This window comes from Sphaerodactylus townsendi, linkage group LG11, assembly GCF_021028975.2.
Source record: "Sphaerodactylus townsendi isolate TG3544 linkage group LG11, MPM_Stown_v2.3, whole genome shotgun sequence".
NCBI lineage: Eukaryota > Metazoa > Chordata > Lepidosauria > Squamata > Sphaerodactylidae > Sphaerodactylus > Sphaerodactylus townsendi.
In genome coordinates this window covers 33,807,266-33,824,770 of record NC_059435.1, presented here as the reverse complement: position 1 = coordinate 33,824,770, position 17,505 = coordinate 33,807,266, and the positions used below count along the sequence as shown (strand labels likewise).

Sequence of the window (17,505 nt, the reverse complement as noted above, 5' to 3'; positions counted from 1 at the left end):
TCAATTTTGTGTTGTCATTTCCCAGTGTGTTGGTTTCAAGATCAGCACAGGATCCAAGAAAAAGTGTGGCAGGTCCACAACTGTTTATAGAATGTTGAAAATGGCTATAGGTATTTAGGGAATATGCTAATTTCTAAATAATGTTTTTTGGCTTCTTTATCTGGTACTCCCAGCTCTTCTTCCGGGCAGCTCAGGGTGACAATTTTTCCCTTCCTACTTTATTCTCACAGCTACTCAGTGAGTTAGGTGAGTCTAAGACAGATTGACTGGCCCTAAGTCACCTGTTGAATTTCATGGCAGACCGGGAATTTGAACCCAAGATCAGATCTTAGCTTGATAAGTTTAACCACTATACAACACTGTGTGTCAAAACATTCTCCAGACCTTTCCTTGGAATACAGGCTGGATTATAACAGAGTATTATCCATAGATGTTGTATCTAAACAGGAAAGTCCTGTGTGAAAAAAATAATTCATTCACATCCATTATTTTATGTGTTACAACATGTCCTATTTGTTCTTGTAGCACAGCTGTAGCTGTCTTTAAAACTAATTTCAGAGCGATTTTCCAAGTCTTGAAGCAATAGATGGGGCAGACAGAATCTGGTTATTACCAAGATAGGATGATTAATAACACCTTCTGGGAATCAAGGAAATGGAGATAACCTCCATGTTCACAGATTTTAAGTAATGAATCCAGGGCAAGGAACTTGGTCTCATTTGTGTCCTGCTGGCAGCTTGCCAAAGGATTCTAAGACACTCGGAATAAAAATCAATTGCAGAGAAAACACTGAACGAACACCTTTTATTTAAATAATACCTCACTACTGATGTCAAGGGCTTCCTTGCCAGAAACCAATACACTTAGGTTTACCATTTTTCTACTCAACCTACAAAGGAACAAACAGCATTTGCCTGTTCTATTTGCACTTTTCAGGAAGGTACCATCAATTAAAAATTATCCCAGCATCTTCTTTTATATTGTGAATACATTGGTACTGAACTATGAATGAATTCTTCTTTATTCTTGTGCTTGAGTGTAGTTTTCTTTGGAGCTCTGAGGTTCCAATAGGTGTTTGAAAAAGGCTAAAACAGTTTGCAGTCCTCAGGCCTAATGGCTTATTTCAGGGGCTCATGTCCTGATGCCTGTGATTTTAGAAAGTGGATGGGGCCGAGTGGGGCTCTTGCCCAGCAAGGATTCTTACTGGCAAATGGAGATCTGATTGGGTGCATAGATTTAAATAATATTGTTTCAGTGGCACCTGCCACCACAGTGTTGGTTATATTCTCTCACTTCTCTTTCCCAGTAAACTTTTTAAAATTAGCTGGGCTTCCTCTGTGTGTGTGAAGGGCCAGGGGGGTTCTGAGTCCTTTGGTGGTTGCGCTTACCACCCTGTCTCAGAATTCCAGTGGTATCCACAGGCTCAAAAAGGCCAAGGATGCCTGGATGAGGCGATGCAGGTTCCTCTGCCCCTTCTATCACATACTGTGTCCTACCTGTCTGTCCTTTGCAACCACTTAGTTTTGTCCCTTGGAACATGGGAAGTCCACTCGGCCAGGCCAAGTCATAACAGTTTCATTTGCAGACACCTGGTTAACAATTCAGTTTTCTGGATTGATTACAATTAAGGGCCAGAGAAGACTAGAAAGTGAAAATGGCCCTGAAGCAAGCCAAGCTGAACAGCCATTATGGTGCTAAACAGTGAGCATTAAAACACTTATGGCTTCTTTTTGCAAACTGGTGGTGGTACTGGAGACATTTGGTGAACAATTGCCATTGCTGATGAAGGATTTGACTAAGGAGGCCTCTTTAGGCATTGGTGGAGTTGCTGGGTCTTGGATCTGTTTGCTCCTGACCACTAGTGGTCCTCTGGGACCGTGGCCCACCAGGAAATTTCCTTGTAAATTAAATAGTCAATCCAGCACTGATTAGGACTAAGGACTGGGGATGTCTGCGCATCCCTACCCAGAGTGAGCATGTGCAAGATCCCAATTTAACAACAGAGGCTGAATCTAGAAAAAATGTTTTCCCTATCCCTGGAAGCCAAGTCTGCTTTGCAAAGACTGTGTATGCATATGTGGGGGAGCATATTACCTCTCTTGGGCTGTTTCCGCACGGGCGGAACACAGCAACCCAGGGATGCTAAAAACAGTGTCCCTGGGGAGGGGTTCGCACAGCCTCGCAACCCCCGAGTGGCGCGAAGCTGCTGTTTCCGAACCTCGCTCCCTGAGCAAGGTATTTTGGAAACAGCGGCTTCCAACCGCTGCTGTGCGAACAGCAGCAGCTGGAAGACGCCATTTCCCCCCCCCCTTTCCCGAACGCCTACCTTGTCTCCTGGCTTCCGGCTTGTAGCAGAGCCCAGGGGACACGCCCCCCTGGCCTGCGACTCCAGAGCCGTTGCTCCAGGCTGCGGGGGCGTGCCCCCTGGCTTCTGCGACGAGCTGGAAGCCAGGAGACAAGGTAGGCGTTTGGCGACGGCGGAGCCTGCATGCGAACAGTCTCGGGGGGGGGGTGCGTCAACATTGTTTATGCCGACGCACCCCCGCACCGTTGCGGTGCGGAAAGGGCCATAGTTAGCAATTTGCTTTTTCAAAGCCTGATTCATTGACTGCCTCTAGTATGACAGATGATGTGACTAACATAGAGATAATGCTACTGGCTGTCCAGTAGATTTAACAGAATTGAAAAGACAAAGGACTATTAAGGATCATATGGAGGCAGGTTTATTGGTAGCAACAGAACAGGAAAAGAAAATGGGTCTACAGTACCGACAGAAGGCTATGACTCCCTTTCCCCACCATAGCAAATCCTTGATAATAGTAAACAGAATACAACAGGTTCCAATAATACTTCAACATTTACCTACGGGTGATTCAACACATGTGACTTTCTATCAGTATTTCCTTAGTTCTGCAGTGTTATGCTATAAGAACTGCTGTCTGAAGCTCATGAGCTTGATAGGTTTTAAGTTTTGGCAAATGGGTAGCTGGCATCATTTTTTTTTACATTGTATGAACAAATACTACAGCTGAAGCTGCATAAATAAATACTAAACAGTTTAACTGTCATAACAGAATGAAAGACACTCACCCAGTGTCACTTAGGGTTCAAATTAGCAGTCTGACATTGCTGATTTGACTTTTACAAAAATAAAACTCATAGGATATTCCAATCTTGGATCTCTTACGTTTCATATAGTTAAGCCCCGAGAGCTCTTCAATGTCAATCCACTGTCACACTACTCAACAGGACAAACAGGGATGGGACTCATATTTCTCCCAGTCTATTTAGATTTCAAGATGTGGTACTGTGGTTTGCCTGGCTCATGATTTTTTTAAACAGAGGAGCTGCATTATCTATCTAACCTGGCAACTTTAATAATACTGCAGGACAGCGGGAGCGACTAACGGTTTAATCTTTAGCAGGACTAATGTAATAATTTTGTGAGATATATATATATATACACACACACACACCCACACACACACACACACACACACACACATATACATATATATATATATTCATTAAGACTCTCTCCATTTCATTATGGCCAAGTGATTACAGGCTCTCCTCCAGTCTGCTCTGAGACATATTTGTGATCCCTCAAGCCATGGTTTCATTAAGTTAGTAGCCAAATTTTGGAGAGCACAGCTTCACATTAATTAAGTGTACCTGAAACTTACTCAGACATCTTTCCACCTAAATGGTTTAATAGCCATTCTCCAATTATTTTTATAATCTCAACATAGAGAGCATATTTTCCATTTTGCTTATACTATCTTTTTTTAAAAAAAACCTGGTAACATGCTGACCTACCATTTATAATAAAAGGCAATGCAACATATTGATTTTATGTTGCTAGAACCATGCCACTGCAAACCCAGACTCATTCCTCTCACTTTGTCTAGAATAAATCTGTAGGATCCATTCAGGGCAATCCTATTGAAGGTTTGCTCAGGAGTAAGTCCCATTATACTCACTGGGGCTTCTTCCAGGGTAAATGGGCACAGGTTTTCAGGCATAGTCTCTCAACTGTGCCGAGCACAGTCTAAAGAAGTAGAAAAATGCTGCTGCCATGGTAGAGTCGCCAGGATGGGGTTCGCCAAGCCTGGGTAACTAGCATCCAATCACATAGTCACAGAAGTGCAGTCTTGGAGCACCTTGGGAAAGAGTTTTCTATTGAATCTGGCTACCTGACATCTGACTCTTGAAGGTCTACTCCCTCTCTTTAAGGCTGCATTGACTGGGCCCTTCCAAATCCTTTCTGAAAAAATCTGAAGTAACTCCTACAATACCACCTATAACTTATGCAAATCATTCTGGTATTGCTCCAGCACTTGGTGTTACATAGTTCGACCAAACATCAGTGTGGTATAGTGGTTAGAGTGTGGGTCTAGGGGGACTCAGATTTGAATCTTTACTCAGGAATGGATTTTTACTGTGTGACTTTTGCCCAGTTATTCTCTTTCAACCTGATGCACTTCAGAGGGATGCTGCTGGTAGGATAAATGGAGGAGAAGAAAACAATACTGTAAGCAGCTTTAAGCCCCCACCAGGGTGAAAGTAAGTTATGTATATTAATTTTTATGTATTTATTTATTGACATTCATAACTATTTAAAAAATAAAACACATTTAACAAAACTGATGAATTTCTGATTTACAGCAACAGAAAGTGGAGTTGTTGCTTCATTTTAAATGTTACTGCTTACCAAATGCTGATTCTTTAGGAGGACTTGAACTACAGCAGCTGGAGTTATATGATACGTCCAGTTCATCGTCTAATTCTGTGAAGACATCTGTGCATAAAAAAACAAGCAGAAATAAACCTTTCAATCGAACCCTAAGCAGGACACGAGAAATACTGAAATTCTGCTCATCTGTAGCTCCACTATCTTCTTAATGACAATTTTAAAAATAACAACCATGTCTAACTTTCTTCAGCAGGGTCAAAAGTAGTTTGGGAGAACCCCTTTTCAACCTGGAGAACAGGAGAAAGGGTTTTGTAGTCCCTCTCCTCCACACTAGTCTCCCTTTAACTCAGGTCCAGTGTCTGCATTCTTGGTATATAGGTAGGGAGACAGAAAGAAAAACACACACACATTTAACAGTAATTGGTTAAAATGATCAATAAATAACATGTAAACATGTCATTTGTCCTGATTCACTGAGGGAATCCCCACGGTCCAAAAAGCGTGCGATACTCACGGCAAAAGTCCCGGTTTGGGCGAGGAGTCCCATGGCTTCAATGCCCAACTGGGCTCCATCCTGGCTCTGATGCACGCTCTCCCCCTCAGCCCACGTTTTTCAAAAAACGGCAAGGAATTTTAACTTTTTGAAAAACACGGGGTGAAGCCAAATTGGTGGGGAGTGACGTGGAACGTTCCAGCCAATCAGAGGGCAGTGGGCTGTGCGCAGAGCACGCACTGCCTTTTTGTGTGTGTGTGTGTGTGCTGGTCACGGCTACGAAGGAACGTAAATGCGAAGCTATACCTGTGAGCTTGATTGAATTGTTTATGCGTGACTACGTTTGAATGTAAAAACGTGAATAATAATATGAATTTTAAAAAGGGAGGAGGGGTATTGTTCCCGCCCCAACACAACACAACAGCCAATCACAACGAGGAACAAAAGCTCCGCTGAGAAGATTGCGCGTTTGTGGGAAATGTTGCATTGCTGGAAATAGGGATAAACTTTGAGGTCCTCAATAGAGGCAGGCTACGGTGCGGAGGGAGAAACCGCAATAGGGCCTTACGTGGCCTTACATGGCCTGGGACCCTCGTACCTCAGAGACCGCATTACCCCATATACCCCTACTCGGCCTCTGCGCTCAGCAGAGGCCAATTTGCTGGTGGTTCCTGGCCCCTCAATGATGCGGCTGGCCTCCACACGGGCCAGGACTTTCACAGCCCTGGCCCCGGCCTGGTGGAACAATCTTCCTCCAGCTGTCCGGGCCCTGCGGGACCTTGGTGAGTTCCGCAGGGCCTGTAAGACTGAGTTGTTCCACCGGGCCTTTGGAGTGTCCAGTCGCTGAAATGTGCGCCCCCCTCTCTCTCTATATTCGATTACCACCATATGCTACCCTCTTAGAGGGGAGTCCGGCCGTTCCCTTTCCTTAGGGAGGCCTCTAATTAAATTGGGTTTTGGGGTGCCTGATATCTTTGTATTGACCGCTGCTTTTAATAGATTTTAATAGATTTTATTGGTTTAATAATTTTACTGATTGTAATGAATATTGTTGTGCACCGCCCAGAGCCACCCGGGGATGGGGCGGTCTACAAATTCAATAAATAAACAAACAAACAAACAAACAAACAAATAAATAGAAAAGTGCTGTATTTTTTGGAAATGGGGTGTACCCAGTTTAGTTTCCCAGTGGGGATTCCCCCACTGTTACCTTTTTCCGAAGGTTCTAAAGTGCAGTTATCATCTGAAAGGTTTTCGTTGCAGGCTTTGTCTTCATCTTTTCCACAGGATGGGTGAAAGCTTTCAGTCAGCAGGTCAGCATTTTCAGAAAGTTCACTTTTAAAACTGGCTGCTCCACTGCTGCTGCTGCTGAGGCTGGACTTCTCATAGTGTTCCTACATAACAGGAAATACAAACAAAATACATTTTTTTAAAAAAAACTCAGCAAGTTTCAAGACTCTTTCAAAACATGATGGCTCAAGCCTGTTTGTGATGTACTTTATCATCTAGATGCAGGCCAACCTGCAAAGGGATTGAGATAGCATTTAGCTATTCTTCCACATGAAAGCACCTGACAGAGGAGGATTTGAACGATGTGAGTTTTAGATTCCATGTTGGTTATGAAATGGCAGTTCGCTCTTGATTTGCCAGCTCTCTGCAGGACTTTCAAAATAATGGCCTAATACTATTTGATCCAATATTCTGTCATTGAGTCACCAACTGAAAGAAACAAAAGTGCATCTGCAGTAATCACAGTTCTATCTTCTGTGAAGAACAGAGGGAAGAGTTTTGGATTTATACTCCACTTTTCTCAAAGTGGCTTACAAACTCCTTCCCTTCCTCTCCGCACAATAGACACCTTGTGAGGTAGGTGGAGCTGAGAGGCTTCTGAGAGAAATGTGACTAGCCCAAGGTCACCCAGGGAGTTGTGTGTGTAGGAGGGAGGGAAACAAACTTGGTTCACCAGATTAGAGTCCGCTGCTCATGCAGAGGAGTGGAAAATCAAACCTGGTTCTCCAGAGTAGAGTCTACCACTCTTAACCACCAAACCAGGCTGGCTTTACTGCAGATTACAGTCCACTGCTCTTAACCACTACGCCACGTTGTTAAGCAAAAAGGTGCACTAAGGCAGATGTACACATTATGTGTTGTTGCTCTCATCAACAACCCATGTTGTATGTACAGGTGTGTGCTTGTAAGCAGATGTGAACTTTGCATCATCTACAAGCTAAAGGAACACAAACAGGCTGGTGCTCCAGCATGCATACAGAATTTGTGTATTTCCAATTACATGGGTGAATATGACTGTTTTATGATCTGATTCATATAACAGGAATTATTTTTATGAAATGAAGTGACCAAATAGATATACTTACCTGAGATAATACAGCAAGCTGGTGATGACATGTCACTGCATTCCTATTGGCCTCCATGAAATACCTCTGTGTGCGCCTCCTCTCACGCTCCAATTTCCTCTCCAAGACAAGCTGGCAGGTTGATAATCCATCTAAATACTTCATCATGGCATCTGAGATCATTGAACTGACTTCTACAATGTCAGGACGAATTTCTGCGTCAGGGGTCAGGCATCTATAGGAAAACCTCCATTAAGCAAACAGTCCACAACAAGACAACCTACATTTACATGGATCCAAATCTCACTGCCATCAGTGCAATTTACAACTGTGAAAGTATGTTTATAAAGTGATTCCTATAAAGCATTACACAGGAATAGATGCTTCTATGGTAGGTCTCAAGCACAACAGTACTAACGGAAACTAGTATGAACATAATGGCATAGTAGCAATAGAGCTGTTGCTGATGGTGCCCACCCATGTTCCCATCTCTCTGGACTCCCACCCATCACCTGGCCCAATCACCTGGCCACAGTTGGCAATACTAATTCAGGAAAGAGGAAGACCAAGGCAATAGAATGAGATAGGTGTGCACACGTAAAAGACAACTACATGATCTGAAAATAAACCAGAGTAAGGAAGACTCCTCACCAGGAGATAAAATGTCCCTGTGGATCTGGGAATGTAGAGACAGTAAAACATGTTCTTCTCCACTGTCAGTTTCACAAAAACACATGCATCAGTTTAATTTTGATGCTGTCGCATAGATTTCCAGGTCATATGGAACAATTTTATATCTCCATGTGGCTTACAGACAGCAATCCTGATATAACTTATTGTGTGGCCAGGTTCTGCGTAACAGCACTCGAAATACATCACAGGATGGTCTGCGCGACACAGTAGGCTTAGAACTATTGCCTTCAATTCAACAATTTCAGTGTTTTTTAATACCTAATAAGGTGGAGGAGACTAGGTCTTTCCTCCAGACTAGCTCCTTGATGACACCAGAGTAGCCAACTGCCGGAGCCACTATCACAAATCTTCTTACCATTATACAATAGAAACAAGACAACAAGTTCACTTGCTAGTGTTAACAGCCAAAAATCAATGAAGAATTAGATTCTTCAAAATGAGGAATGAACAATATGAGCCATTCTTAACCCAGGGTTGCCAGCTCTGAGTTGGGAAATTCCTGGAGATTTTTGGGGTAGAGCCTGGGTGTAACCTGTGGGGTACAGGAAGCCCAGAAGGGATGTGACACCATAAAGTCCACCTCCAAAGCTGCCCCATTCTCCATAGGAAGTAATCTTTGTACTCTGGAAGAACTCCATGCCCATCTGGAGGCTGGAAACTCTAGAAATCCAATATGATGCATAGGTTCCCTGGCAACTATAATCTGGGCTGAAGGACTGAAGTAAAATACATCAAGCTGTCAGGAAACTTGAGTAAGAAAGCCTGAAGAGAAAGTGATGGCAGAAATAAGACAGCCAATGTGGTGACTTGTTAGTGTGCTAGACTAGGAATGGAAATCTCCCTTCTGCAATGAAGCTCAGTGGGTGGCCTTGGACCATCTAATCTCTCAGCCTCAAGTCCCCCACTGATTTTGTTGTGAGGACAGAGCAAAAGATGGGGGGACCAGGTGTGACATCTTGAGCTCCTTGGAGGAAGGATGGAATAAAGCTGAAACAAATGAGTAAACAAACACAGCAGGAATAGCTACAGTGTGCAAGCTAATCTTATGGTCAGAAATTTCTTTCATTCTAATCTTAAAGTTTCATTTCTGTCAGGAAAAAAATGCTTTTCAAGGCCATTAAGAAGCAGACAAAAGTATAGGCATGACTAACCAATTTTGTTTTGAACCTATTACACTTTCATAGAAAAGGGGTGTTTTTTTTGCTGTGGTTTGCTTTTGAACTATTCCCCTCTGGTGTGTATGTTTCCTGGCATGTGACCATCTGGCTTGCTTGACCCTGCTTCCTGGATTCACCCATTGATCTGAGGCGTCTTCTGTTTGAACGCTGCTTATCAGCTTGGATTGCTGTAGGAGCCCTGCTGCAGCTGTTGCTATCCCCAGCCTCTGAGCCTCCTCAGTGTGGGTTGCAGCACACCAACCTCACCCAGCCTGCACAAATCTTCTTATAACATTATTTGTCTCACACTTTTTGTTGTCAGATAGTGCTGGAAACAAAGTTCTAACCCAGAACTTCATAGAAGGCCATCAGCCCTTCTTCCTGTACAAGCAAGCTTTCCTCATTTACTTCAGTGTGGTGAGGTTCCACACCTTCCATACATGTATTGAGACATATCTCCTATATTGAATGGGGAAGAACTTTTGCTGGGAGAGGGAGTTCAAAAAATCACAGGATCAGAGCAAATCACTTCATCTGTCTCATGACTGCCAAATTTGTCATTATGCCTCCCATGACTGAACTCTGCTGTTTTCTGCTATGGAATTAAGAAGATTTTACAGACAGAATTAAAAAGATTTTACAGAAATATCTGGGAGTGGATTATGGAACAAAATTTCTGCTAATATAAGGGGGGAGCAAATTTTTTGGCAGGAATGCTGTTCTCCTGCTAGAGACCTTAGACTTCTCTCTCTTGGCCTTTCTGATGGGTCCCCTGTCCCCATGCAGCAACATTTCAGGAAATACAGCAGGGATGCAGCAGGAGGGGGGAGGTAAGGAGCTACCACTCCATGGACAGAAATTATTTTTACCAGCAGATACTCTCTGCCTAATCCAAGCCTCAATATTGTTCAAGTCAAGTAAGTCATCTCATAGCCAAACATGCACTAATTACTTACTTTTTAATGACAGCTGACACCTTTGCAGAATAGACACCTTCTGGGACAGGCTCATAGGTAGCCTCTACGATCTGCAAAAAAGTGCATTTTTGTCAAAAGCAGAAAAACAGTGTTTTGAGTATTAGATTATTATTTTCCTTTGGGAGATCATAACAGACATCAAGTGAAAAAAAGAGAGGACTAGAAGTATTTATGTTATCGAGCAGCTGGTTTGGTTTATTTGATGGTAGCAGTAGTATAATATCACTACTGGGTTTATCTAATTCTGTATAGGGCATCTTATGATTTATGTTCAGATTATTATGATATATTATTTCTTTCCTTTGTCTTCTGATATAATTAAAACAGTTGTGTTGATTTGGTTTTTAATTTTTGTCTGACCTGTTTATATCTATAAAAATTAAAAAAAAATTACAAAGGAGGAATTAGTAGGCTCCTATGGCATTTGAATGAAACAAAACAAAAACATGTGCACTCATCACACCAGATGGCTCATGTAGACCTTCAGCCACCAAAGTGACAGCTATGTTGGAAATCGATCTAAAATTCATCAGCATATTCTTACAATGATTCTATTCTCATCTGACTAACCTCCTACCCATTACATGCCTGTAAGCATACCATTCACTATATATCCATTATAGTACTCACAATTCTGAAACACGTGCACAAACATGACTAAGGCAAAATCTTTGTAGAGGAGGAATATTATTTTTGTATAAAGCACTTATACATTTTCTGCACTAAGAAATGTCTGAGAAATTGTATCTCCATGATTCCTCTGTCTTTTAGAAAGTAATTAAGACCTTTTTTGGTTTTTCAGAATGACTAGCCAATCTCAGAAAAAATAACAGCACTGTAACAGAAACAGATGTAATTGCCTGATGTGAACTAGGCCAGAACAGTTGCAGAAAAAGCAAGCATAAAAATATTTATTTACCTGTTATTAAAATATTAGTACCTGAGCTTATGATCTTTTAAAACGTCTCTCAGGGTAACTAACAAAATTCATAAGCACCTTGATACAAATTAAACACACATAAAATAGCAATTCACACTGAGGTCTTATCACCAATATTCATATTGTACTGGGTTAGAAACTTTTATTTGTTATTTTAAAACACATACAGACATTTAAGTGCAAAAAGCCAAGCATATGATGCTTAATTTCTAGAGCAAGTGCAGGAAAAATCCTGGTTCCCTTCAGCCAGAGATGCAAAGGTTGTGGTGTAGTTTCATCTAGCCAACCTACGTACTTTTGTTGCTAAGGAGAGCATGTTGGTGCTGTAAAAAGGAGGACTAAGAGTTGCCATCTGATAAAGGACACATCCTGCAGCCCAGACATCAGCCTTCTCTCCATATGGTTCGCTCTTGACAACTTCAGGGCTAAGTAAACACAAGCAAAATTCAATAATAAAGGAAAAGAAAATGGCACAAAAATACTCTCCACATGAACATCGGAAAAAGAGGCTGCTAATGATATCGCAAGCAGATATTCTTGAAAAATACACAACATGATTCAGACTTCGTGATGCAGTCATTTGCACATCAACACGTTTATGTCTATACAGACTAAATATATGGCTATACAAAACAAGTGAGTATTAAGTGTTCATATATCTAGCTGTTGTGGGTTTTCTGGGCTGTGTGGCTTTGGTCTGGTAGACCTAAGGTAGCCTGAATCTATGGCTGGCATCTTCCGAGGCCTGTCATGGTAAGATGTATTTCACTCTGTAGCACATCTCACCATGACATGCCTCTGAAGATGCCAGCCATGGATGGAGGCAAAATGTTAGGAGCAAAAACTACCAGACCATGGCCACACAGCCCGGAAAACCCACAACAGCCAGTTGATTTCAGTCGTGAAAGACTCCAACAGTACACTGTCCATACATCCGCTGAAAGATGGAATTTTGAAAAAATGTATACAGGATTTGTTAATATACCACTAACGTTTAAATAAATGAGACTCAACCACATCTTCACTATATGTGTCATACCTGCACATCTCAGCAAGGTCTAATAATTTAGGTTCCCATCAATCTGTACCATGCTCAAACCGCCCAAATCTCCCTTCTCCATTTATCTGGTAGGTAGCTTTTATTCTTATTCATAGAAAATGATACTTCAACTGGTCTAGAGGCTGGAAAAAAATCTTCTGGTTATAGGATTCTATAATTACATAGCCCTTTTCAGGCCACTATAAAAGTAATCAATCAATTCCCCCCTCCTTTCAATTCAACACATTCAACTATAATATTAATTCAGGCCTGTTCTCAGCTACTATGTCTGATCAATTAATACAGGATTCACTCATCCATTTTCTTGAAAATGTTAATTTTTATTAGAATTATTAAAACCCTTAATTCCTCTTTATTTCAACTCACTGAAAATAAAGAAGGTTAAAGTTAATTTTTTAAAGGAATGCATCTTTACTCAACAAGAGATTAAAGTGTGGAAACTGCTGGCAAAGGACATAGATGGACACAGGCATAGATGACTTTAAAGGGGATTAGACAGATTAATTTGAAATAGCTAAATTGCAATACTTAACCTACTCCAACTTTGAACAATACTGACATAACACTGCAGAGCATGTGTGAAAGGGAAAAGTCAGAAAAAAGATGGAAGAAAATGCAGAAAATTCACACTCATGGAAGCTTCATCATCAATGCACGTGCCTCTAAAACTTGTAACCACCAAGAAAACAGTGCAGAGAATTCTTGCTGTGTGGAAGCAACCCTAGTTAAGTTAAATAAAATGGAGTCTTATAAATTGCAAAGATGGATTTGTATAAACTGTAGCGTAGGACAAAGACTGTGGTCTTGGAATTGGTATGTTCAGATTTTGAGCTACAGATTAGGATTTACACGTGAAGTAATAAATGAGGGTACATCCTCCATTTTTCCATATATTGTGAAAAATTGTATCTAAAAGGTGACCCATGTTTTACTGAGAAGTGTTTATTGGCAGCGAATGCCAATTTGGTTCTGGCATCATTATTATTACACTAAAATCTGTGGACTGTGTTGACATAGAGGAATAAATTGAGAAACAAGATGGTTAAGAATCTTGTGGAGAAACAAGATTACAGAATTGAAGTCTCATCACAACATTGAGTACAGTGTTAAAGAGGCACTACTTATGAAATGTACAATTAATATACAAGGCTTTAGATACTTAAGTCACTTGGGTTTTCAACTTTATCTGTTTCCAAGTCATCGATCAATCTTTTACTTGAGCAGGCAGATCTTTTGCCAGTTTTCTGGTTAAGGCACATAAGCATACAGAGTGTATACAGAGAGTTATACCCTTATATTCACTTCAGTGGACACAAAAGAGGATAACTCAGATTACACTGCCTTACAAATAGTTACAGCAAACACAAAGCCACATTAGCTGGACATTTTGTAGTTTCGTTCTTTTTTAACAGATTGAGCCATGTTCTATGTTTTCTCCAAAAGGACTGAGCATCTGTTCTTCTTATACGGAAATCATATTTTTATTTAATAACAAATCTTCTTGCATGCTAAACTCAATTTTAAAAGACATTTGGCTACTGAACACGTTTATATCAACATAGAATTTTAATTTCCCATGTATTTTGTCAGGATATTTGAATCTTGAAATGGCTTGGAAACATACTTGAATATATAAAACATAAAATTAGAGACTGAGGAAGGAAAAAAAGAAGCAGATGTCCCCAAAAGGCTCTGTCATAGTGCTGTTTATAGAACAGATCCTTTTACAGACTCTTTTCATCCAACCCTTGATGATTCTTCATATTTAAGTCTTAATGCCCAATTTTGTTTAATAAGGATGTGGAGATAAACCTCTTTTTTTTCAAAAACTGAATCTTAATAAAGTGATGGATAGTATTCTGCTTGCTCTCTGATTCTCTTACAAGAAACAGACAACAAACTGGGATTAGGTTTTGTAAATATTAGTTTCTCTGTGCAAAGGTCATCATATAAGGGACTGCTTGAGTGATATATTGGTAAACCCAAGGATTTAGTAAGACACTGAACGACAAAGGCTGAAAGAAACTAAGCTCAGGTCAAATAACCTAGCTGCATTAATTCAGTCTGCCAGAACCAGAATTCTAACCTAGCTGCATCCTTTGGGATTCAAGTGTCAAAAACATACAACCTTCCTTATTCTTGGGCCCACACTTTTCAAGGACATGGTGACTCATCAGATTTAGAAATGCTATGCTGAAAAAGTAGAAAGCAAAGTTCAGTTCTACTTGCTAAGCTTTTTAAAAATCATATCCCTATGTCTCTTACTCTTTTCTAACTGTATGATCTAGCTTTCTCTTTGGCGGATTATACACTGCTGCTCCCCTGTGCAGCAATGGAACATTTCTTTAGTGGCAGAGATTTCTGTACAGATGCACTTACACTTATAGTGCCCAAGATCCCAAAAGCCCCATGACTAGTGAGAGTGGTGCTGCCCCTTTTGGTACCCCCCCCCAACACACTCCTTGCTTCCTGTTCTGTGAGACAGGAACAGAGAGAGAACTGTCACAGGGAGAAAGAGAAGAGAGGGAGGTGGCAACAGAAAGCAGCAGTGAGGGAAGAACTAAGTGAGAGCGGAGAGAAGAATCCCATGGGCCGCACAAGCAACCCACCAGCGTTCCACTAAGCTGACTCTGCCTCCTTCCTCAGAGGACAGCTGGATCTGCTTCTTTTGTTTGTTTGTTTTTTTAAAAATCCAGCAATATTGATATAACAGCAACAGCAATATGATATAACAGCAATTTAAAAAGCTTTAACAAATCTGGCAATTTTGCAACTACCAGGAGCAACCCAGAACTGGGAGCAGGCAAGCCACGTAGCAAGCCACGTGTGTAAACAGAGAAATGTAAGGAGACCCCACTATGGCTACACTGTACAGTGAAGAGCCCTAAGGAAAGGGCTCCATGGATCCTTCTGCTAGCTAATGGAAGGAGCCCTCTCTCTGTGCAACATGTCTCACATTAGGAGCAACTTTCACTAAGGAAAAGCACCTTCCAAATGGACCGGATCAACAGGGTCCAACCAATTTACACTAGGTGATTTTAACTTTCATTCAAGTCTGGTAAGTGACCCATCATCTCAATATTTTGCTTTCATCCACCTTTTTTCTATGATGTCTTGCATTTGGGCAACCAATCAATATGAATACCTTTTCTTAGACCCTATTATGCCTTGCTCTACTTCTGACTCTGCAGTGATTCCAATTTTTACATTATCATTAGCACCTTGTCCTTTTTGCTCCATTTCTTCCGTGCATTCTATTCCTCCACCCACTGCTCTAACTCCCATTACTTTTGGATTCATTTCCTATGATTTACCTTCTGCTGGACAATGCTATTTCTCTAAGCTTATTAATTCTCTGTTTTCTACCCTTGAACACATTTTGATTTGCTTCTCCACCCATCTTCTTGAACTCTTTCTTCAGGCTCTTGGACAATTCTTTGTGGATAAAGTTTCTACTAGTCCTATGTCTATTCTCATTTTTTCTACTCCTAATTACTTCATTGACAAGTTTTCCTCTTTTATCTTCATGTATCTTTTATCTTCATGTATCCCTCTGTCTCTGTTTTCCAACCAGCTCCCCATATGCTTTCTAAGCTGAAATATCTTTTCCCTATTATTATTCCTTAATGATTGCATATTTTAATCTCTCAGTGTCACCCAGCATTTTCAACCCTTCTTGTCTCGTACCTACTGTTTTCCTAGTTTCAAACCAAATAACGACTATTTGCTTAAACCATACTACCAAGCCATATGCAAGCTTTATTAGGACTTTACTGGAGTTCCCCAGTTTTTCATGATCTTGACATATCCCAAGGTTATCTTTCAAACATCATTATCAGATGCTGAGATAGACAAACACAAATGCTTCTTTGGTCTGGGGGATTTAAAATGATGAATTCTTATTCATTTTTAATGACCCATGAACCAGGAGTCCTGCTGTTTTACACATGATAAATTTTTTACTTCTGTGGATTGTGAGAGGACATTCTCACAATCTTACAGGAAGAAGCATTAAAATAACCAGATAAGTTCAACATTCAATTTCCCAAGCAAATCCCAGAAAACAGACTGAAACCCACCTACCCCCAACCATTTTGGTATCAGCAGTTATTCTTAATATAGTTACAAACTACAGATTTTTTGGAAACTTTCAATTGCCTTTTCAACAGTTGCTCAAACCAACGTGTGAAACTCTGAAGACATACAAAAACAGAAATAACCAATCTGAAACAAAAATAGACAGAAAAGGATAGAAAAACACAGGAATAGGCAAAGAAAGCAAGAAACTACAGCAGATAGGAATCAGAGGAAGGAGAACATTTTCAATGGATGCTACATGACATACACTTATGAAATAAAGTCAGCAGGGCAAATGTTCCCCACAGAGAGACCTTGCACCTTACAGTGGCTAAATTTATATCACACATGGATGGAAACCAAGAGCAACCAATTGCTACAAATCTCAAAAGAACTCAGAAATGCGTATAAAAGAAAGAATTTTAAAAGGCCCCAGTCCTAGAATTGCTAAGAATTTGCTCCAATAGTGTTTGCCAGCCATGCCATCTCCAATTATCAAAATGACACATGAACCTGCTTGGAGACTCTTTGGTTTGGCACCATAAAGACTCAAGGATCTGCCAGTCAGGTTCTTAACAGCACAACAGCTGGGCTTGCGAAATTCTCTTTATGACCTACCCAATAGAGATCCCCAGTGTGGAACCCACAAGTACTTCCTACGGCACTTTTCAGAGGCCACTTCTGCATGGTCCATTTAGACTGGCATGGGGCCAGTAAAAATGTCATTGGGGGAGAGAGATGACACAGCTACTGCTGCTGCAGCGCGGCGGTGGCAGCATTCCCCCCCTCAATGAGTGAGTCTTGTGGAAAACACCGGCTTCCATTCGGTGTTGAGTGAACAGCACCGGTGGAAGCTGGCATTTTCCCCACACCAGCGCAGATCCCTCTCACCTTGTCCCCCAGCCACATTGCTCTGGAGAGGCCAGGGAACATGCCTCCTGGCCTCCAGCCCTGGAAGCGTTGCCATGGCCTGGTGGCGTGTCCCCTGGCCTCTCCAGTGTGATGGTGGCTGGGAGACAAGGTAAGAGGAATCTGTGCCGGCATGCCCGTGTGAACAC

The 17,505-nt window shown here is 41.3% G+C and overlaps 1 protein-coding gene across 5 annotated transcripts in view; it reads right to left on the bottom strand.

Annotated features, from left to right (window-relative positions):
* Positions 1-17,505, bottom strand: part of NEK10 (NIMA related kinase 10) — a 100,548-nt gene that overhangs the window by 32,389 nt on the left and 50,654 nt on the right. For all 5 annotated transcript variants that reach the window (XM_048511656.1, XM_048511651.1, XM_048511653.1 and 2 more), the window contains 5 exons: positions 11,606-11,735; positions 10,350-10,420; positions 7,565-7,778; positions 6,400-6,583; positions 4,715-4,801 (listed from right to left, as the gene is read on the bottom strand). In XM_048511656.1, the coding sequence (XP_048367613.1) occupies positions 4,715-4,801; positions 6,400-6,583; positions 7,565-7,778; positions 10,350-10,420; positions 11,606-11,735 (686 nt within the window). The remainder of the gene's footprint in view (positions 1-4,714; positions 4,802-6,399; positions 6,584-7,564; positions 7,779-10,349; positions 10,421-11,605; positions 11,736-17,505) is intronic.